The 23,129-nt window shown below is 51.5% G+C and overlaps 1 protein-coding gene across 6 annotated transcripts; it reads left to right on the plus strand.

The window, feature by feature from the left end:
• The first annotated feature begins 291 nt into the window (after positions 1-291).
• On the plus strand, positions 292-21,183 carry KLHL25 (kelch like family member 25). 6 transcript variants are annotated; one of them, XM_075506236.1, is made up of 4 exons: positions 9,170-9,191; positions 12,803-14,139; positions 14,558-14,635; positions 19,573-21,183. In XM_075506236.1, the coding sequence occupies exons 2-4, from the start codon at positions 12,820-12,822 to the stop codon at positions 19,837-19,839; spliced, it is 1,665 nt and encodes a 554-aa protein (XP_075362351.1). In that variant the 5' UTR covers positions 9,170-9,191; positions 12,803-12,819; the 3' UTR covers positions 19,840-21,183. The 6 variants fall into 6 exon arrangements, with proteins under 6 accessions (XP_075362354.1, XP_075362353.1, XP_075362355.1 ...); XM_075506239.1 differs by lacking the exon at positions 9,170-9,191 and adding an exon at positions 292-587 and having other exon boundaries at positions 12,803-14,635; positions 19,573-19,712; XM_075506238.1 differs by lacking the exon at positions 9,170-9,191 and adding an exon at positions 292-522 and having other exon boundaries at positions 12,803-14,635; positions 19,573-19,712.
• Positions 21,184-23,129: the final 1,946 nt, after the last annotated feature.

The raw sequence follows: 23,129 nt of genomic DNA on the forward strand, positions 1-23,129 counted from the left end.
GCAGCAGACCCACGGGGAGAGCAGCGGGCAGCGCAGAGCTGCTCAGCAGGGTTGACACAGGGGAAAGCGGGCTTTAGGACCCGGGGAGTTCCGCGCCGCCGTCGTCCCGCCCCCAAGCCGCCTTCCTGTCCTCCTACTGGCCGCCGCTCACCGCTCGTGCCCGCCCCCTCCCATGCGCCGCTCCGCAGGGGGGCGAGGCGGAGAGGCGCGTCACGGCCTCGGCGCTCCCTGAATGGCCGCGGCGGCGCGGCCGGCCCCGCCCCCGAGCCCCACGCGAGGCAGGTTCCACCCGGCGGTTGCACTGTACGCGGGGAGCGGGCCGGGCCGGGCCGCGCCGCCCTTCGCTCCACGCGTGGGCCGGGAGCCGCCCCGCCGCGGCAGCGCTCCGCCCCGCAGCTGTCCGCCGCCCTCCCTCCTCCCCGCCGGGCGCCCTGCGGGGCTGGGGGGCAGCGGGGCGCCGAGCGCTGCGCAGGGCGTGGGGGCTGCCGGAGGTTTCGGCTTGGCCGGACGCGGAGAGAGACGGTGAGTTGTTCCCCCAGGCTGGGGGTTCCAGCCGCCGCTCCCGAATGCGGCTCTGGCCCCTCTCAGTAAGGCCGGGTTTGCTTCTGCCGGGATTCGGAGCCAGGGGAGCGCGGGCACCCCCGGCCCGCAGCGGGCTGTCCCCGGCAGGGGGGCGCGCAGCCTGCCGCCCCGCTCACCGGCCCGGGGGCTTGCCCGCGGTTTCCGAATATCGCGTTTCGTCGGCAGGTTGCACAGGCGTAGAAAGCTGGCAGTGAAATGCTTAGGGAGGTGAAGGGCTTTTCTAAAGCAAAAAAAAAAAAAGCTGCTATTCATCTCTTGAATATGAAGTAAAGTGGCGTTGCCCCCCCCCCCCCCCCCCCCCCGTACGTATACCTCTCAAAACTGTGCTTTAAGGGACACAACTTCCATAGCCTTTCTGATGAAATCAGCTCAAGTAACCCGGTCTAGAGAAATGTGCATGTTTGTACGAATGACTGAGCTGAGCTGACAGAGGAGAAAAAATAGTTCTCCATCACTCTGCTGTCCTTGCAGGCCCCTTTGCATTTAAAAAAGTTACAAGCCTGTTTGGTAGTTGGGGTTTTTTTCTTTAATTTTTCATCCATTTACTTGCATTTAGAGGTGTTGAGGGCTTAGACTCTCCAAATCTCTGCTTGGAAAATCTTCTCTCCGCAGTCTTTCATAAGCAGACACCTAAGCGTTTCATACTATTTCTGTGGAGAGCCCCAGCTTCAGAACTGATTCCTGTTTTCTTTGCCTGGCAGTCTCTGCGTGTCTTCTCTTGTGATCTGCTGGAGTGACTTCCCTGGTCGGGGTGCCTTCCGTAGCTTTTGTAGTCTTGCTCCAAATGTACTTCTTTCTCTCCAGGACGGATCCAGAGCCCCAGGAAAAACAAACATCTTCCTAACCTTTATACTTTAACAACTTCCCTTGTCTTCTCCCTCCTTCCTGTGTCTTGTGACACTTGTTTTTATTGAACTTACCTCAGGAGCAACCCGAGATGTTTGTAACACACCCTGTGCGTTTCTGGTGGTGGCCAGCTGCTGCTGTGAACTCAGCTGTGGTACTGATTGCTGCTCTGGTAATAGTCTCCTGTCAGAGGAGGTGTGAACCAGGTCTGAGCTCTCCTGTACTTTCTTTTCTTTGCCCATCTCTCACGAGCTCTGACTCCTTAGTGAGATGGGACCCTTCTGGGGCCCCTCTGTTTTCCTTGTCCTGTTTGCTGCTTCAGATCAATCTTACCTGAAAACACGTTTTGTCTCTTTTCTGTCTTTAACCTTAACCATCTGCTCTGGTTTATCTCTGTGATAAGGCTATATATATTCAGTGAAGCACTTGGGGAGGAGGCGTAGGTGGGAGTTTGCTCTGCAGCGGGAAGGTGTGGGAAGATTCTCAGGACTAGAACCAGAGTGAAATTGGCTGCAGAAGCAAATTAGTCGCACTATAATGTGGACACAGGAGACTGTAAGCAGCTTCAGCACTGGGGAACTTAAATTTCCTATCCTTTTTTCTCAAGTATTTGGGGATTGTTATCTGAAGTCCTTCTGCCTCAGCATGTATGCGAAGCGTGCCCCGTGGCAGCCTCCCATGCTGTGTTTGGGGCAGGTTCAAGTAACTCAAGCAGTGAGGATGGTGTCTCGGATGTGGTTTTGGAGAGGAGATAAGGCTGGTTGAAAATCGTTCGACTGAAGGAGCTAGGCAAATGAAATTTGTGAAGGCAGGCAGCTTGGGAACAGATGACAAGATGCTGCATGACATGTACTCCAAATGTGTGAAAGTGAGCCTGTGTCTGATATATAATATGGTCCCTCCGGCGCTGGAGTGAGTGCTGGACATGGTCCTGGATGGGGACAAGGAGTGTGTAAGTATCTATGTGTACGAATGTACGTGTGAATTATGACACCATTTTTGTCCCTACAGTAGTAACCAACCGCTCCCCAAAGCCTGCAGGAGTTCAGGTCCTTCTTAACCGCCAGAGGAGGTTTTAGGCAATGTTTATGAGGTGGGTGAGTGAAACAGGAAGGGCAGGATGAGGCCATCTGTGGAGGTGGAAGAGGACGGGCAGCGCGTTGGGAGATGGGGAGGGAAGTGGCAGCATTACAAAAGAGAGGGTGTTGAGCAGTGCCTTGGCCTTGGGCATGAGTAGGTGGAGCAGGACGGGCAGAGCTGGCCCGGGGTGTCCGTGGCAGCGACGGCGGCTGACGCTCGGGGACTGTCGAAGGGGCAGGTTTGAAGAAGCAGTGTCAGCACTTGAACTGAGGAGTAGATTTACTCCCGTCTTTTATCGACTGTAACTGAATTGCAGTGAATGTAGCTGGCATTGCTTAAAAGAGTGGCTGCAAGAATGCCAGCTAAGAAGCATTTAGCTGTAACAAGCTGCCCCAAGTCCCCTGGCCTGACCTTTAACCACCATCACATCGGTCTGTCTTTGCTTATCAACTTTATATCCCCTCAGTGAGTATTAGTATCACTCCAGCCAGTACAGGCTGCTCTGTCTTCCCCCCATCGCTCGAGCCTGGGAACATTGCATGTCCCGTAACCACTGTCTGCTTGCTGACCATTAGACTTTGCAAAGACTACCGGTTTTATATGGCAGCCTGTCAGATTGTGGCCAGGCAAATTTATTACAGTAGCACACTGGCAATCACTCTGGTTTGCTTGCGACACGTGCACAGATGCCCAGGATATCCTGGGCTGCTGCGGTGCTCCCATGCTGGGTCCAGAACTTGCAAGCTGAATGCATGGTTTGATGCTGTGTTAATGCTGAAATGGAAAGATCAGAGATGGATGTCACATTTGTTCCTTCTATCCAGAGCCAGAGGGCAATGAGCAATGCCCTGTCTTGCAGCCCCAGACCCTTCAATATCTGTCAGTGCTTTACAATTCAGTTGGGAATGGCTGTCCTTCATGCCCATCAACATCAGGGGCTAATGGGTTCAGGAGGTATGAGGGCCTCCCATCTCCACAGCTCTGAACTCCAGCCAGAATTGCAAATGAGCTCCTGCAAATTGAACCTGGCAGTTGCACCAAGATCTCCTGCCTGGCAGGGGAGCAGAGAAGACAAAACAAAACCCCAAGTTAACTGGCCAGGCACAAAATTGAAGTCCTGCCCTGACAGCAGGCAGGCAGACAGACAGACCTGTTTGGTATGAGCATCTATAGCAGGGCTTCTGGTTAGCCTGACCATCGGAGCAATCAGCTCTGCCAACCTCAGCGCCGGGAGCTGGGCACAGTACGCAAAGAGAGAGTGGGAGGATCTGAATATGCTTTCTGGAGTCAGCAACTGCAGTGGTTATTCTGGCATTAATTTGACATATACCACATCTCGTCTTCTAAACTCTCCCTGGGAAGTGGCATGTGGTTCCGCTCCTCTGTATTTGAAGTACCAAAGGCCTTTTGCCTTTGCAGCAGATTAGCAAGTTGGCTTGCTTGAAAAGGACTTTATCCTGCCCAGATGGGGCTGGGGTAGATACCGTGATCAAGTAGATTGTTTCCATTCTGCAGCCTTTTTGAGCATGATTTGGGAGATGGGACTGCAAACTCATTTGCCTCCTCTGCAGCCCCGCATTCATTTTGCAAAGCGACTGTGATTGATCTGGCAGAATGGGATTTATTCACTAGTGGAGCTAGAGGGCAGGCGGGGAGGACAAAACCCCACAGCAGCCTCTGAAATGAATCACAGGCTCTGAAAAGATCCACTGGGGTTAAGGCGTAGCAATGAAAAGCTATTGTCTGGAGCCTGAACTGTGGCTAAAAGCGTTATTTATCCCGATTTGGATAGTGGTTGTAGGAGGGTGTGGTATTCCCAGGAACTGCAAAGCCTATGTGCTTAGTGGTGGATGTGAACTTTATTTGGTTGCCTCACAGGTAGCTCAAGAAGCTTTATGGAGTAACTCAGTTGCAGAGTAGCAAGTCCAATACCTGATTTGCAAATAAAACTGCATGTATTGCATGCAAAGTGGATTTCCTATGGGTATTTTTATTTTGGTTACAACGCGGTTGCCTTTGGCTCGGATTAGTCCGTGTCTTATAGATTTGAGGCACTACTGCCCCTTTTACCAGTGCTTTTGCAAGATAGAACAAGAACCTCGCTAATTGGTACAGCTTGGAAATATTGCTTTTATTTTCTATGGTAATTGGCATTCAGTAGATTCTTGTGGTGGCTTTGGGCTCAGAGTGGAGCACAGGTTTAAAGGGAGGAATGGTGGGTACTGGTGAGAATGGGATATGAAGCAGTGATGGACAGACCGAGTTTCTGAGTTCAGCTTTGCTTTAGTAAGCATGTTCAGATACGTGCCCGGACCTTCTCCAGACAATCTGATCTCCTGGAGCCTACAGAATTGGGCTTGGAAAACCTCCAGTTTCTGTCTGAGCCAACGGAAGAAGCCTTTCACATGGTCTTTCTGTTTTCTGTCTGGGATATACAGGCTAGACTAAAAAGTGAGAAAATGAGAAGAAACGATAAGGATGTCTTCCATTCTCAAAGGCTGGGGCAGGATCAGCAATTCTGCTTTGGGGGGATGGGGTCAACTGTCTTTGCTTGCCTATTTGCAAATATGACGAAACAATGAGAGTTTGTCAGGAAGGCCAAATCCAGCTCTGTTACAGAGATACCCTCTGATTCATGGCAGAGTTACGCTGCCTGAATTCCAGCGTGCAAAATCACAGTTGCATCTTTGCTGCGTTAGTCATCCTGAAGAAGACAAGAACAAATTTGGCTGACACAAGCAAACCACTACATTCACCGGAGTTACTGGAGATGAACCTGATTTGTTAGAGAGCAAAGTCTGCATCCAGGCGTGCAGGAGTGCGGACAGAGCAGAGGGACGATGCGGTGAAGGTCCTTTGCTGCCCACCTGGCAGCAGCCCAGGCTCCACGCTCAACAAGTGCAGTGCTGCACTAAATGCCAGGTGCTGTTTTTATTTCTTTCATCTCAAGCACTCTTTACAGAAGGGCATTATTAGTATCGAGCATTTCAAGCAGCTCCAAGCTGTATACCTGATAGTCCACTGTGTTATGCAAGGACATGAAAATCACCTGAAAACATCTTTACATTTGTTCCTTTCCCTTTCTTGTTTTCTGTCTCCCTCCCCCACCATCTTTTCCTGTTTTCTGTTGGTTTTTTTCTGCTTTTGAAGCTCAAGCTGTGTCTGTGAGTACGTGAATGCCTGCATGTAATAGATCCCCCTTCTCAAACCTTTTGATGGTCTCCAGCACTGGGAAATTGCATCTGAAGTGCAGCTGTATGTGGGTTCTGCATTTGACAGTGTGTTGCCACACTGCTCTTTCTCCTAAGCAGCTTTGCAAGGAGCTCTTCCCCATGAAGACAACACAGTAGGTGACTTTAGGTTTCTAGTTTGCTACTCTTTACAGTAAAAAGAGGGAAGTTGGTTCTATACCAGTAATTTTGTCCTGGGATGGCGTTGCTGGCCTAAGCACCAGGTGGTGGAGTCCATGAAGGCGTTGGAAAGGTACACATATTTGGGACGAGGGAGCAGGCGCATTACTAACGGATAGAGAATTTATTCCACTGCTTCCAGGGAGAAGTTGAACTTTGGCTGAATTCAAGATGGCATTTCACCCCAAAGAGTTGATATTGTGAAATCGGAGAGAAAATAAAAACTAATCTTACTCCTGCCTCCCTGTGAAAGCAGCCATTGCTGGCTGCTTGAGGCGGGTCTGCTCTGCTTTGGAAGGAGTGGCTATAGGTTGTAGTGCAGTCCATACGTGGAGGGCTGTATGGCTGTCTGCTTGGGAATGAATCTCCACTGCGGCGTGAGCAGCTTCTTCCAGGTCTTCTGAGCTGAGCCAGCGGGGAACCTTACTGCTTATTTATTTACTTATTTACAGCTTTAAAATAGCTCATGGTTGAGTGGGGCAAAAAGAAACATGTTCTGCTTGCTGCTTCTCTGAAAGTCTGATTGGCAAACAGAAAGTGCCAGCTTCGGTTCATGGGATTTGGGCTTTTTGTTGGTGTTTAGCCAACCTTCACGGTCTTGGGAGAACACTTGTAAATCCGGTAGTTTTGCCCTTCTAAGCAGAAATGGCTCTTGATCCCCTGAAGTCCCACTGGGGAACATCTTATTCACTCTCAAATATTGTCCTCTTGGAAGGAAGCAGCACCTCAGCTGGCGATTCCCTGCAGATAGTGAATGAAATTGGAGATTTGTGGACAGCCTGCTGGCTTAAGATGGAGGGGGGAACCCCAAGCCTAGCTAAATACAGTCTGTGTATCAATAGTCCTTCTGAGCTGTCCTCTCATATGTAGTGCTTTTGTGATTGGGGACCAGGGCCTGATACGGCTTCAAAGTATCTGATTTCTAAGTGCTGCTTAGATTTTTCAAGAGGTAATAGAGTGTTTCCTGAAGTTCTCCTAAATGACCCATACCAGCAGGGCTCCGACATGGTGACCCACCAGCCTGGGAGGGACAGCCTTCTGCTGGGGCATGGTTTGTAGGAAGCAAGAGGTGCTTGGACAGGAGAACTGTGGCTGTTGTTCGGGTGGGGAGTTTGGCCGGCTCTGTAGTTTTGGTTTTCCCCCTTGTTCTCTTTTCCAGCTTTGTCTTGTCCAGAGAGACTGCTGGGGTGTTTGTTCATGAGCTGAGATTCGAGGGGTCTTTTCTCCCTGAGCCAACTCCTGCCCTCCTTTGGGGTTGCTGTCTGCCCTGTGTGGGTGAGTGGAAGGATTTCCAAAGCCCCCTTATCTTGCTCTGCTGGAAAAAAACCTGTCTTCCCTATACCTGCTGTACAAAGGCTGCAGACAGCCAGGGGAATACTGTAGCCAGCAGACAGCGTTGGATAGCTGTCAAAAAGCTGATGCCCCTCTGCCCTCATCCATATGGAAGATGGGTTATCATCTGCCTCTGCGTGCAGTAAGATCCTTCTAAAAGGCTATGCAGTAGATATTTATTTTTTCAATAACTGCCTTTCAAAGGAAAAAAATGAATGCAGCGTGGAGAAATCCAAGACCCAGTTTGTTCAGGTCATGCCTTCTGCTATTCGTGTTGACACGTCTGTTCTAGTGATAGCTCCCTGCGTGATGGAAGATGCAGCTGGGAGCTCCGATAACCCCCTGAGCTCTCACAGAGCAGGTGGGGGCTTGGCAGGAGCCACTGACAGGTTTCTTTCTTTGTGTAAAATATTCCTCGTTCTGAGTGGTTCTGTTTCTTCTCTTTAGCTCCGTAGCTGGGTAAGGGAAGCAAGGAATGTGGTAGGGGCCAAATTCTGCTCTGCATGCATCTGCTTCTGAGAAGTGCTTATAAGAGCATGTCATGGGTCCAGCCTGTTCGTCGCTGCAGTTAAACATTGCTTAAATTGAAGCATACGTTTGTGCACATCATGAAAAGTGCAGAAGATCCGTTTAGTTACAGGCTTCTGAGGATTACAAGGCTGCTAGATTTTGGAAGAAACCCATCAGATGAAATAGCTGCTGCCTGCAGTTTCTGTTAATCTGATATGGGTGGGATGATGCCAAGTTCTCTGGCAGACTGAGAGATGCGGTGGGGTGTGTTTGTGAGGGGAAGAATTAGTACCTGCCACTTTTCTGCTTGTGCCCAGCTATGGTAGGATTCAAGAAAGCCCTCAAAACAAGCTGTTTGAAGTTGCTGAAAAGCACAAGCAAGCCTTGCTGGTGAGATGGCTGCACACCAGAGTTCAGAGGCTGCTTTAGTTTCAGTTTAATGGTCTGCCTAGCCCTGCTGATCTGTGACCAGTGACATCCAGTGTCATAACCCGGCTCCAGGAGAGGCCAAGTAAAGGGGCTGCGGCTGTGGCCTCTTTAGCTTTCAGGCTTGCAGCTGTACTGGGGATCAGTTGGTGCCTGTAGTGGGACAAGGTGATATGAAGAGCAGTGCTAATGGGGACTGGACTACCTGCCAGTTTATTCCCTGGATGCTGTTCAGTACCCGTTGGATAGAAATATTATTTGGTTACCCAGTGCCCTGGGCAAGATGTTTGATGTTAGAAGCCTGAGACTTTACATATATATATGTGTGTGTGTGTGTGCATATATGTCTGTATATACATATAAAGTGGCTCTGCTGCAGCTTTTATATAGACATTTTTCACTTCTAAATGACCTGCTCCTTCCATCCTGAGTAGTGGCTTTTCTAATCTTAAGTGTCAGAAAAAATGGTGCTGCCTTCCGGCGATCTTTTTGTTTGTTTCCATAGCAGTCCTATATAAATTGCTTAATTTTTTGTGCATAAGCAAATCAAAGGTTAACATTGAATAGCTGACCTGAGCTGTGAGCAAAGAAAGCAGTAGCAATGGCGGGGTGGTTTCTGAGGTTGTAGGAATAGGAACCTAAATCAATAGCTTTTAGCAGACTCATGAATGTTTCATTTGTATTCCTCGCTTCAGCGTTATAGAGCTTTGACACGGGAATCCATATAACCTCTTAAATTAGTGTTGTCCCTGTGCTGGGTGTAGATGTTGGAAACCATTTCCCTCAGATGCGCTTCAAAGCGCTGCTCCGTAATGGCATTTTCCTTCCTGTTTTGGAGCCTTGATTCTGCGCAGCCTCCGATCCCAAGCAAAACGAGCGTGGCGGCCTCAACCCCAAGCTGCAGGGATTTTTGGCGAGGAGCACGCACATATCCAACCCAAATACCCGTGGCAATGCAATGCTCCTGCCCGGCTCGGAGGCCAAGTAGGAGTTGTGGCTGCTTGGGTAAGCTATCGTTTCTGGACAGAGAAGCCTGGAGGAGCCTTTTCCCTGGCCTGAGGGAGCCCTGAGGAAGGAGTGAGGCCTCGGGAAGACCGACCTCAATAATTCATGGCAGCGGGTGGGGAAGGAGGGACGTGCCCACAACTATTTGTCGAATTTGGACTCTTTTGGAGGCCCTGGAGAGGCAGGGGGTAGGAAACGCGTGAGCAGACCGTGAGTCAGGAAGCTTATCTGGCCATCTGCCTCCACTTGAGGTCATCCACCCATGGAGCGTGGGAGGGTTGTGTGGCTCCAGGTCTCTGCCAGGGCAAGGCTGTGACCCACCGGCAGCCTGGGACTGCTGCGTCCACTTTGTCAGCGTTTTGTGGTTTCCCCTGGGACCCCAAGTGCTGAGCTGGGGTGACGGTGGTGAGCTCAGCCTTGCTGGGGAGGACAGGGCTGATCTGTAGACCTTGTGCTTGTAGGGGGGAGAGATCCTTGAGAAACCTCGGGCTGCGAAGAGCAAGTTAAAAAAACAACTAAACAACAACAAAAAGAATCCAACCAAAAACCCTTCCCCAACTATATCTGTGTGGCTAATTACTGATTTCTAAACAATTTGATGGCTGGAGAGGGATGCTGTGGGATTTTAGTCCCTGTGTCTCCAGCCTGCAAAGCAAAACTGCAATGTTTTTGGGAAGAGGGTGTAGAAAAGGGATAGAAAAATAGTCCTGGGTGAGAGAGAAGATGTAGCAGAGCAGGACAGTGTTTCTCAGGCAGCCCCTTTTTCCTGTGAATTAGGCCCACTTTTCTCAGCTCATAGCCATTTCTCCTGGCTGCCTTGTGTTGGCAGGGAAGCTGAGCTGAAGGTGGCAGACCCTGATGCTCCTGTGCATCCGAACAGGGTCTGTACTATTAGTTTAACTGGTCCTATTAGTACTATTAACTGGTCCAAAGGCTTTTTCTTCCACAGGTAGGAAGAAGGGGGGTGGGAGGTTGAGGAATGCTTGAGACTAAGCAAGCGTGGAGGCCAAAACGGGGTGGGAGGCTGAGCAAGAGTTGAATCTGAGCAAGTGTGAAGGCCAAAAGAGGGTTGAAAGCTGAGGAATGGTTGAGGCTAAGCAATGGTGGAGACTAAAAGTGGGTGGGAGGCCAGAAAGGGGTGGGAGGCTAAGAGATGGTTGAGGCTGAACAAGCGTTGAGGCCAGAAAGGGGGGGGGGGGCAGAAGGAAGTGGGACGCTAAGGAAGAGTTGAGGCTGAACAAGTGTGGAGGCCAAAAGAGGGTGGGAGGCCGAGGAAGAGTTGAGGCTGAACAAGTGTGGAGGCCAAAAGAGGGTGGGAGGCCGAGGAAGAGTTGAGGCTGAACAAGTGTGGAGCCTAATAGGGGGTGGGAGGCTGTGGAATGGTTGAGGCTGAACAAGCATGGAGGCCAAAATGGGTTGGGAGGTCAAAAGGTGGTGGGAGGCTGAGGAAGAGTTGAGGCTAAGCAAGCACGGAGGCCAGAAGGGTATGGGAGGCTGAGGTGTGGTGGAGGCTGAACAAGTGTTGAGGCGAAAAGGTAGTGGGAGGCCAGGAGGGTGTGGGAGGCTGAGGAAGAGTTGAGGCTGCGCAAGCATGGAGACCAAAAGGTGGTGGGAGGCCAGAAGGGGGTGGGAGTCTGTGGAATGGTTGAGGCTGAACAAGCATTGAGGCCAAAAGTGGGTGGGAGGCTGTGGAATGGTTGAGGCTGAACAAGCGTGGAGGGCAGAAGGGGGTGGGAGGCCAAAGGAGGTCAGAATGTGGTGTGAGGCTGAGGAAGAGTTGAGGCTGAACAAGTGTGAAATGGGGTGGGAGGCTGAGGAAGGGTGGAGGCTGATCGAGCATGGAGGCCAAAAGAGGGTGGGAGGCCAAGGAAGAGTTAGGCTGAGCAAGCGTGGAGGTCAAAAAGGAGTGGAAGGCCAAGGAGGAGTTGAGGCTGAGCAAGCATGGATGCCAAAATGGGCACGGGAGGCCAAAAGGGAGTGAGAGGTTGAGGAATGGCTGAGACTGGGCAAACATGGAGGCCAAAAAACTGCCCCCGGTTTTATCTCTGTGGCTAATTACTGATTTCTAAAGAATTTGGTGGCTGGAGCAGGATGCTGTGGGATTTCAGCCTTGGTTTCTCCAGCCTACAAAGCAAAACGGCAGTGTTTTGGGGAAGAGGGCGTAGAAAAGGGATAGAAAAATAGTCCTGGGTGAGAAGGGAGATCTAGCAGAGCTGGATAGTGTTTCTCAGGCAGCCCCTTTTTCCTGTGAATTAGGCCCACTTTCCTCAGCTTGTAGCTGTTTCTCGCGGCTGCCTTGTGTTGGCAGGGAAGCTGAGCTGAAGGCGGCAGACCCTGATGCTCCCGTGCATCCGAACAGCATCCTCACTGCCCTAAGCACTGAAACGCTCCTGGGACAGTTCCGATCCCCCCGAGCTCTGTGACTTGCCCCCCATCTTTAGCCTATTTAAGCGGGCTGCCTGCCTGCAAACTCCACTTGTAGCCAAGGAGAGTCTCTTTTACTGAAAAACGCGTGTCATCTAGTGTCGTGCCCGTGATGGCTTTGCTGTGTCTGCTGCCACAGGGACCCGTAGTGCAGGCACAGCAGGCTGACCCCATTTTTCTTTTTTTTTCAGGCTCATTTTTCAAACCTCAGGACAGTCGTGCTACCAACTTCAGCACTGACTTTCTGCTGTAAGAGAGGACTGTATGCATATCTGTCTACTTTAGTTACATGGGGGACAAAATAGAGCTGGATAAAATATTTTGGAGCAAATGACTTGGATTTTATCATCTAAGTACTGTTAATTTGATTGGTCCAAAGGCCTTTTCTTCCACAGGCCAGGATAGGTATCAGGTAGCACTTAAATGAAATATTAGCTAATAAAAGCCTTGTGTTTGCTTCTGCCTGTCTGTTAAAAAGCATAATTTGGCTGTCTCTCTTATCTTATTCTCTGATGTGAACCTGTCCTGCAAAATGTTTAAGTCACATGAAGTGTCCGGTGAGTTTTATCAACAAAAACTACACTGAAAGGGCTTGGTAAAATTTTTTCAAAACTTTTGGCTTGCGCTGGTCGCTAAATATTCCATAAATAAAACCAGTCACAATTGCCTTTCCTAAACCTGCAGTAATCTTCATGAAAATCAGAAGCCAAACTTGATTTCTGCTGAGCCAAGAACAGACCGGTGCCCTTTATCCTGGATAGACTGCTCTCTTAATGCTGTTTTCTAAGGAAAAATAACTCCGCGGTTTGCCAATACCCTCTAGGGGCTGTTGAAACAATTTACCGTCAAGTTTGGGTTTTGATTGCTTCACTTTGTTGCTCCGTTGCTGAAACCATAGTGCAGAATTTCCCCCCTCACCCCTCTCCGCCTTCCCACCCTGCTCAGCCTGAGTTAAATTTTCGGAGGACGTGAGGGTGCGTCGGCAGCAGGAGGCATGGGTTCTGCAAGCCAGGGTGCAGGAGCACCCACAGAGCAGGAGCACTGGGGTGTCGCCTGGTTGTTCACGTTTGAGGTCCATTCAGGTGTACCAGAGTTGGATCACGTATATTCTCTGTGCCTTACATCAGTAAGAACAACAGAATAATGGGTTTTCTGGTTTGTTTTTTTTTTTTTTTTTTTCTCTGCAGGCAAGAGCTCTGTCATCATGTCAGTCAGCGTCCACGAGAACCGTAAATCCCGGACTAGCACCGGCTCCATGAACATCTTGCTTTTTCACAAAGCTTCCCACCCGGACTGCGTCTTGTCCCATCTGAACACCCTGCGGAAGCACTGCATGTTCACCGATGTCACCCTTTGGGCAGGAAACAGGTCATTCCCATGTCATCGGGCAGTGCTGGCTGCCTCCAGCAGATACTTTGAAGCCATGTTTAGCAACGGCCTCCGGGAGAGCTTGGATGATGAGGTGAACTTCCATGACAGTCTCCACCCAGAAGTGCTGGAGCTACTGCTAGACTTCGCTTATTCCTCTCGGATCATCATCAATGAGGAGAACGCTGAGTCCCTCCTGGAGGCTGGAGACATGCTGCAGTTCCATGACGTCCGAGACGCAGCGGCTGAGTTCCTGGAGAAGAACCTCTACCCTTCCAACTGCCTGGGCATGATGCTGCTCTCGGATGCTCATCAGTGCCGGCGGCTCTATGAGCTGTCCTGGAGGATGTGCCTGGTCAACTTTGAGACTGTTCACAAGAGTGAGGACTTCAACAATCTTTCCAAGGACACTCTGCTGGATCTCATCTCCAGTGATGAGCTGGAAATTGAGGATGAAGAAAAGGTCTTTAAGGCTGTCATCCAGTGGGTGAAATACGATCTGGATGAGCGGAAGGCTTATCTCCCAGAACTTCTGAGGAACGTTCGTCTGGCCTTGCTTCCTTCTGAATGCCTCAAGGAAGCCTTGGCTTGTGAGGACTTGATCATGGTGGATGAAAGGAACAAGCTTGTCTTGGATGAAGCTATCCAGTGCAAGAAGAAGATCCTCCAGCATGATGGGGTGGTCACCAGTCCCTGTGCCAGGCCCCGCAAAGCTGCTGGGCACACCTTGCTGATACTGGGAGGACAGACCTTCATGTGTGATAAGATCTACCAAGTGGATCACAAAGCAAAGGAAATTATCCCCAAAGCAGACCTGCCGAGTCCACGGAAGGAGTTTAGTGCCTGTGCCATTGGCTGCAAAGTATATATCACTGGAGGCAGGGGCTCAGAGAACGGGGTCTCAAAAGACGTATGGGTGTATGACACTGTTCATGAGGAATGGTCAAAAGCTGCCCCAATGTTAATAGCTCGGTTTGGGCATGGCTCGGCTGAATTGGAAAACTGTCTGTATGTGGTTGGTGGACACACTGCAGTAGCTGGAGTCTTTCCTGCATCTCCTTCTGTTTCCTTGAAGCAAGTAGAGAAGTACGATCCCGTATCCAACAAATGGATGATGGTGGCTCCTTTGAGAGATGGAGTGAGCAACGCTGCAGTGGTGAGCGCCAGGCTGAAGCTTTTTGTCTTTGGTGGGACCAGCATTCACCGAGACATGGTGTCCAAAGTCCAGTGCTATGATCCAGCTGAGAATCGGTGGATGATCAAAGCTGAATGCCCACAGCCCTGGCGCTACACGGCAGCCGCTGTCCTGGGCAGCCAGATTTTCATCATGGGGGGAGACACAGAGTTCACAGCAGCATCCGCCTACCGCTTTGACTGCGAAACAGACCAGTGGACGCGCATTGGGGACATGACAGCCAAGCGCATGTCATGCCACGCGTTGGCCTCCGGGAATAAACTCTACGTGGTGGGGGGTTACTTTGGGACTCAGAGGTGCAAAACGCTGGACTGCTACGACCCTATGTCAGACACGTGGAACTGTATCACAACGGTGCCTTACTCGCTCATCCCCACAGCTTTTGTCAGCACCTGGAAGCACTTGCCATCATGATGAGGGTCAGGACTTGGGGGCTTGTATCCAGGAGGTCAATAAGGTAAGGGTCTCTTCCTTTTAAACTGAAACTTGCTTTCTCACCTCAATTGCATCTACGCACCACGCTGAAGCCACGGGTTCCAGGTTGCTCATGTTTTATGAGAAGGAAGCATTTAGAGGTGGGATGCAGGGCCAGAAAAGGGTAATCACCTCTGCCATGTTGTAAGTCTTAGCTAGCTCCCACGTTTCTCTTGTTTCCAGATGATCCTCCCAGTATCTTAAGAGATACATCTACATAGATGGTTGCAAGCAGGTCACAGCTCCTCTGCCTTCACTCCAAGCTAGCTGGCCGTGCCAGCGTCACCCTTCTGTGTGTGGATGGGTAGGGGAGGGCAGATGTGTCCATGCCTGCTCTCATGGCTATCACCATAGAATACATCCTGTCCCCATGCCGTTGAGGGGGTTACCATTTCTAAAAGCACTTGCATATGAGTCCTGGGAGACACTAGGGCAACAAGTGCTTTGGAAAAAGTCTCAGTAGTTTGATATTTTTGATGTGTATCTAGGTGATTTATTCAGAACTGATCAATATGTAGGCAAGTGACCCTTGGGATGCTGGTGAATCCTGGATCTCTTTTTGTGCTTTGTATTTACATTTCAGTGGGTAGCAGAAGCTTAGAAGCCACAGTGCATTTGATGGTCCTGGTGTTTATTTAACATCCAGACTGTTGCTTGTTAAATGAGAACTTCTAAGAGTTCTGTGTGAGACCTGAGTGGGAGGGAAGGGGTTTTGTAACCAGAAGAAGAATGTGTTTATTGGTGTTTTGGGGTGTGTGAGAATAAGATAGCTGATGGAAACTCATGATGTCCTGTCTCATTCTGGTGCTCCGGTTCTCGCTTGATCAGAGAAGGTGCTATTGCAACACTACAGGACAGGGCTGTTGGTTCCTCCTCACTCCTCCCCAGTGGGATGCTTTGTTGCCATTCTGGTTACCAGCTTCACTCCACAGACCTTTGCATGTCTTCACCAATCTGTGCTAGGATGCAGCTGGCCAGGCAAAGGCCAAAAACTCTTCTTACCTTGCATCGTGAAAGCAGATATTGGTACGGGCAACACGGGGATAGCATCATCTTCCCAGGAAGTCCATAACATCTCTGCTAGCTCAGTCTGCAGGTTTCACAGTGCCAGCAACACACACAACCCTGCTTTGGTGGTTGGAGACGACCTCCCAGCTAGCTGGAGGAGCTGGGAAACCCTTGCGTATGGGGGCGGGATTGACAAGCTTCACTTACGGTTTTATTTGGAAGGTGGGGACTGTGGGGAGGAAAATTCTTCCATAGACTCATCAAAATCCACTTCACTTAATACAGGGAAGAAAGAATGCTGCCCAAACTCTCTAACACCCTCTCACTTCCCTGCTTCCCACTTGGTGTGGTTGGTGCGCCTGGGAATCGCCCAGCGGGTGAAATTACTGGCATCTCCCAGTGATCATCTCTTTTGATGCCAGCTGGGATCGAGGAGGAGCTCCTGGCACCTCTGCTGGGCATTTGCCCAACATGACCACCTGCTTTTCTCGGGTGGAAAAAAAAGCATCCAGAGCATTATGCTGGCCTTTGATTTGCGAAACACCTGGTTTTAACATGGGTTGGACCACAGTGAGGGCAGGGCAAGAGTGGAAGGGGTTAAAAGGAGATCTCTGAGAGCTTTCCCAGCACTGGAAGATAATGGCCTTTCCAAATTCTCCTCCTCAGGCGTTGCCTAGCATCTGTCACAGTGGCTCAGCAATCTAATTAACTATTAAATATTGCAGCAAAGAGTGTGAGGACTCCATCATTTTCAACTCAGGTCAATGGGGCCTCCCTTTAAGAGCCATCCTAGAGCTGAAAATTAATTTTATCTGGTAGCAGATGTGTCTGAATATTAAAGCTCAACACCAGCCACACTGCTGGGAATAGAAATAAGGATATTTTGAGGTGGGAGTTGATTCTTCAGCCACCGAATAACAAGCAGTCTCCGAAGACACAGAGACATTATTTTGCTCTCCTGCCATTTTCCTCTGTACTGCATTTGGGTTGTTCAGACCTAATAAACAGCTTTGTGGGGCTTATATAATTTTTTCCCCCTGTAATCTCAAGACTGGCACAAGCACAGGAAAACTAGGAACCGTAATATGCCAATCTGCAAATAAAACTGGTGAAAAGTCACTGTGTGAGGGTTTTATGTGTTTTTTTGGCTTTGCTTCCACTCTTCAGTTAAAATAAGTATTTAAAATATACATGAATTCTTGCCAGACAGAATGTCTTTTCACTTCATTTTTCTAGTTTGGTTGTTTTTGTTTTTTTTTTTTTTCAAACTAAGTTATTGTTACGGCCTCAGCCACTGTGACAGCTCCTTAAATAAAGCACCAAGATGGACGAGCGAAGGCCAGACTGAACGCACCAGCCCCATCCCGCACGCTTGCCTTGGCTGTCCTGGCTGCACCTGTGCCAAAACTGGGCTCAGGAACTGGGCTACCTGGCTATAGGGTCCTGCGTCTGCTCCATCGTCCCACAGCGGGTCTGGCCGAGGGATCTTCTGTCTTACAGCTCCCACCGCGCGAGGTCTCTGCTGCAACACCCCTTTTGGTCCCTAGGGTGACCTCCTTCAAGAAAGGGCATGCAGAAGGCAGGCTGGCCAGCAGGTGCCCAGGTGCTGGTGTGCTTTGGGAATGCTAATCCTCTGGGAACCCCCGTCAGCTGGAGAAGGCTCAGGAGGGACCATCCAAGGTGCCCTCAGAGCAGAGCAAGCTGGGCGAGTGGGGAAAGGCCTGGGCAATCACACAGTAGGAAATAGTACTTTGTACTCATGAAAAAGCAACCTTCTCACCTATAAACTGGTGAGGTTGCATTCATACCAGTCCTGAAACCCAAATAATACGTCCTTGAAAAATGTTGATCATAAAATACCAAGCCTGCCTTTCATTTAAAGCATAAAACTGATCAGCTGGAACCATTTCCTCCAGGGCATGGCCTTCACCCTTCCCGGCTGGAGCAGGGGCACCTTTCGGCAGAGGTCCCAGTGCCCCTGCCAAGGAGGCCGTGTGACATTAATTTAGTGCTGATTGCCAGCAGTTAATTCCAGGGATCAAGCGTGATTAGCAATATGAAACATGAAAGCCCAGTCTCCTCCCACCCGTGGTGGTGGAGCCACGAGGAGGTGAATCGTTATAATAGGGAAATAAAATACTGAGCACTCAGCTAATAAAGACTCTCTGAGTTTATAAACACAAGCAAAGCCCAGCCAGGAGCTCAGGGGACAATTCTGGGTGGTCTGTTGTCAGTGACAATTGATGCGGGGACAACTCTACACCTCCCAGGAGGTGACTTTGGGTGGTACCAGGAACAGGTTTTCCAAGTTGCCTGTCTCCAAATTAAAAGTGGCTTCTCCAAATGATCTGTCCTGTGCGATGCTCTCATTTTCATAGGGCAGAGTCACAGATGGGCTTGGACCAGAGAGGAGCCTTCAGCTGGGGGTTGCGAGGGTCACTGGGGAAGCGGGAGCCACTCGCAGGCTGCACGTCCCAGCTGGGGAAGAGGAGATGGAGAGGGAAGTCGCTGCATCCCTCTGTGCTGGCTCCTGAGCCGCAAACGCTCCCCTGGGGCGGAGATGTCAGAGCTCCCATCTCAAAAGAAGCAGGGAGGTAGCAGGTAGGAGCCAGGGGTTCCCCTCCCAGCGCCTTAGCTCCTGCGGGACCCTCCTCACGGCCTGGGCTGTAGGGAGCGGAGACTGATGGCCAGGCACCGCTCAGGCGCTTATTCCTGGGGCTCATCCGAAAAGCTCAGAGCCCATTTTGTGGCTCAAGTCGGAGCCCTTGGGTGGGCTTGGCTCCTGCGAAGGCTGCGGGGTGGCACCCCAGAACTGTATTCTGATACCACGGTTACACTAAACGTCGGATCTGTTCGGTGACTTTTCCTGATTATTTAATTACAGCTTAGACAACAAGCCTTTTGCAAAGATGGTTTTACTGCTGCCTGGTTTGGCTTCCCTTCCACGTGGAACAGCGCTTGGTCAGCTTTTACCTTGCAAGAAGCTGCAGGGTTTTGTTGCCGTGCATTGCTCCTGGCTCCGTCCGCAGAGCCCTGCTCGCAGCCGGACATCTTCCTATGCAAAAGCCCCAGGTGCCTGCAAACGGCAGCCTAAAAGATCCTCAGGGTAATCTCCCAGCTCCTAAAGCCGCAGCTCACCTGCGTGCTGCTGGGTTGGTTGCTTGCAACCTGTTACAACCTCACTGGTATTGCTGGAACAAAGTCACAGCCAGTTTCTCTCGGTGGATCCTAGGGAAACCCATTTGCATGTGCATAATAGCACGGCCGGATAAACAGGGACTGCAGTTTTTTGCCGCTGCTGCTCTTTCCAAGCGGCTGGTTGTCTCTGGAGCCAGTTTATCAGGCAGCGTTGGAAGGGAGTGGCTGGCCTGGGGAGGAAAGTCGATGAAAATCAGGCTTTTCCTAACCCTGGGCAGATGGAAACATATGCAGTCTGAGCTCAGCCCCAGACTGGATTAATCAACCCCTTGGAAACATCAGTCATACTGATGGTTTTGGAGGAACTGGTGGAAAAAGAGAAAAAGGGTCTTTTTGTTTTGTCTGTTCCAGTTTTTGGGCCCTCCTCCCTGCCCTAAAAAAAAAGCTAAAACTCCATTTCCCTCAACTTTTCATTCCCTTGTCACGTCCACGGAAGTTTCCTGGCTGGCTCTGCCCGGCTCCCCGGTGCTCTGAGCCCTCCCCAGCTGAACGCCCACTCTCTCCCCTCTCCTGTGAAAGCAAAGCACACCCCAAACCCCAAACCAGCCAGCTGCTTTCCACCTCCACCCACCTCTGGGATTCGGGGCGGGGGGTTACCCCAGTAGCTGCCGATGTGCAACCCCTTTTCTGGTGCATCGGGACAGCTGTGCCCTCCCCTGCGCGGGCTGAGCCAAGCATCACGCCTCTTAATGAGCTTTCTCTTTCCCTCCCCAGGTTCCAGAGTCACATCCATGTCCCCTGTCTCGCTGCTGGAGCCAACACGGTGACCGAGTCCCTCCCATCCTCCTGCACAGGACTCCGAGGAGCCTTTCGCATCCCCTCCCGAGGAGCCTTTCGCATCCCTTCCCAGCACCAGCAGCAGGAGGCACAGCTGGCCCCGCTGCCGGCACCACGCCACGGGGGCACGGAGGGCCACCCAGCCCCACCACCGGCCACCGCGCAGGGATGGCAAGGAGCCGGGAGCGCTGGCGGCCGGGCTGAGGCTGGGTACGGGGGCGTGGGGATGGCTCGTGGGTGCTGGTGGCCCGACAGGACTGGGGAGATGGAGGGTGTGCACCCCTCGGCAAGCACGGCATGGGGAGCCATTAGATGCTTTTTGTTACTTTTTGGGGGTGGGGGAGCTAAGAGATATTATTTTTTTTTTTAAATGCAGTGAACTTGCCATTGGCAATGGCTGCTGTTTGGGTGACTTGGAAGTGTTTTTTAAAGGGAAAAGGGGCTGGGGCAGCCGAGCGGAGAGCACCTGGCTCTCCCCATCCTCTGGCTGCCCTGCGGAGGCGATGGCTGCTGAAACATTAAGCGTGGGCGCTCGGGGCGGCTGCCAGCAGCACCAGGTACCGCGGCGAAACAGGGCAGGTGCCTTTTGTTTTGCACTTTGGGCCTTTTTTTTTTCCCCCCCTTTCCTCGCCGCAGCCGGTTGCGATTTGGTCAGAGGCCAGGCAGCTCCCCGTACGCAGCTGCTGGGAAGAGCACGGCGGCTCTGTTAGCGTGCCAAGGCACCGGCACTGCTGCTGAGATATTCACCAGATAAAACCCGCTGCGTGCTCAGAGCCGGTCTTCTGAGTTTCCCCGCCACGCTCGCCGAGCAGCGCGTGGGTGAGGGCGTAATTAGCAAATGAGCAGAAACAGAGGTGCAGCGGGGCAAAGCTCGCGCCTCTGTGGGGGCCTCGGAGGGAAAATGAGCGAACTAGGGGAGCGTCACAGGGTGGCAGGGCGGGCTGGGGAGGGATCCCCTCCTTCCCGCTGCGATGAGCATCCTGGCTTCACTTTGGAGAGGTGCGAGCAGTTTGGGCTGCACGTTGCCCGCCAGCGGTTGGGCTGTAGCTGCCCCAGGTTATCCACGCGCGCTGGCTGCCGACTGCATTTGGGTTTGTCCGTGCAAGAGCCGTCAGCCCGAGTCGCTCCTCGTTCACGCTGTGGAGCAAGACACGTGGATTTTGGCTGTCGATACAGGGGTGCAGCTCCTGACCGGCCTCTTCCAGGGCTGGCCACCGCTGGCCCTGCACTGCCCCAGCATCCCGCTTCCCTCCGCAGCAGACCTGGTCCTGCAGATGCTCCGGGCTTGCCTTTCGCCCCTGGATTAGGTTAAGCTGTAGCCGGGCCAGCTGAATGATGCAATGTAATGAAGAGCCTTGACATGGCTTCAAACAATAAAGGTCTTTTCGGAGCAGTGAGCGCCCGTTGCTGCCGGGAAGAGCACATTTTGTGCACAGCCAGTCTGCGATGCTCTGAATGATGTTTATTTACATTTTCTAGGGTTTGGTTTTTTTTTTTTTTCCTTCAGCTGCTTGTGAACTTTAATAAAAATGATGATCTGGGAAACCATTTGTGTGTTTTTCACAGGAGTCTTCATTCTTAAGCAAGTTGGATTTAGGTCTAATAACAGGGCCCAGGAATAATAACAGGGTTGGCACTTGGCGGGGCGGTTCACAAACAACCTCCTAAGCATCCAGCCCGGCTGTAATTATTATGGCTTCAGCGCTTGGGAAACTGAGGCACAATGTCCAGTGTCTTGTCCAAGGTTAGTGGTAGATCTGGGAATGAAGGCCAGGGCTTCTCGTGTCCTGAGGACATCACGTGTCTCCTCCACGGCTGCTCTCACTCAGCTTGACGGTGCCATCATTTTAGGAGAAACTTGCAAGTCCGCAATGCTAATACCTGCCAAATAGGTTGAGAGGGCCCAACCCAGACACAGCCATACTCCTGCAGGGAAAGCCAGTAATTTCTAAGGAAGACAAGAAGAATTTATACTTCTGTTTTCCTTATTTGCCTTCGCTTGGCTGCTGCAGCTCCCAAGAAAGGGGCCCATTGACAGGCAAGATGGGCTTTCCAGCTGGGGCTCCTGTTCAGACTTCTCCTCCGTGTGCGTTTCCCCCCATGCCAGGGGAGCGGGGGCCCGATCCAGCCCTGCCCTGGGACGGCTCTGGGCTCTCCCCCACTACGAGACCAGCAGCTCCAGCTTTGCTCAGGACGGGGAGCACAAGAGCATTGCCCAGAGCAGCTAATGGGCACCGGGCAAAACACACACCCTTGCAAATTCGTGTTTGCTGTTTGCCTGTCTTACTAGCAGGGGCCGTTGGGCTTGGGAAGCAAAACTTGCTACGGGTGTTATGCACGGTCTCAAAGGGATGTGAAGCCTGAATTTCTGAGCTGTAAAGGAGACTGGGAACGTGGCTCCTTGCCTGCGGGAGCTGGGTGGGCAGCCGTGTTAGCCGACGTGAGCTGGGCAGATACGAGTGTAAGGCTCCATAGAAAAAGTTCATTAAAGAGCCCTTTGGGAAACCAGTTCAGGGTGGAAATTACTGTTTGATGAGCAGGAGAGCGAAAAAGAGAGGGAGTGTGTGAATGAAATCCCTTTCAGTTTTGTTGATTCAGGTTTTATATGGGACTCTGGGACTTTAAATACCATCTCGGGAGGCTTTGCGACTGGCTGGCTTTGATATGAGCCATGCAAAGACCTGCTCTTTTGTATTTATTCTGGAGCTTGCCTGAAAGGCAATTCAAAAGCAATCAGCAGCTGCTGTCACAGCAGCAACCTGTTGCTATGGAATTAAATGCGATGCAAAAATACAAAAGTTTTTTGGTTAGCAGCAACAAAATAAAAGGGGAGTAGGAGATGGAAACAGATGTAACAGTCAGAGTAACCCTACAGCCAGAGCGGGGCTGGGTTTTTAACTGGGAGGTACAGGGGAAGAAATGTAAACGTGATTTGTTTTGCTTTTTTCAAAGAGCTTTTTCGCCATCTCAGCAGGTCAAGCTCAGCTTTGTCTGGGAGCGAGTGCTTGGGAAAGAGTCCTGTCTGGTGGCGTTACAGGGACTGTGTGTTCCCAGGCTCCTGGGAAACATGCCCACATGCTATAGCCAGCCTCGCTGGAGGGTGGCAGGAGCTCAGACATCTTCCCCAAGAGGTGGCCAGGAGCCCGGCACAGAGATCCTCCAGAGGTGCAGGGTCTTGCAAGGATCCGGCCCTTGCTCGGACCCAGGCACGGCAGGAAACTGCTGCCGGCAGAGCCGGGCCACCGAAGGGTGGCTGGTCCCACACCTACCTCCTGCCTTGTTTTGCAGGGGCCCGGTCCCACAGGAGAGCTCGGACAGGACACAGCTCCTTTCCGCCCACCCTCTGGCCCGGTCTGGAGCTTGCCCACAGGCTCTCTCCACCTCGGTTCCCCAGCTTTGTAACGGGGAGCTCCCCATCCTCCAAAAAGCATTTGGGAGGAGAGGGCAGGGAGATGCTTGGAGATGGGAGTGGGCAGGCAGAGCTAGTGAGACCA

Source organism: Mycteria americana, chromosome 6 (genome assembly GCF_035582795.1).
Source record: "Mycteria americana isolate JAX WOST 10 ecotype Jacksonville Zoo and Gardens chromosome 6, USCA_MyAme_1.0, whole genome shotgun sequence".
Taxonomy (NCBI): Eukaryota; Metazoa; Chordata; class Aves; order Ciconiiformes; family Ciconiidae; genus Mycteria; species Mycteria americana.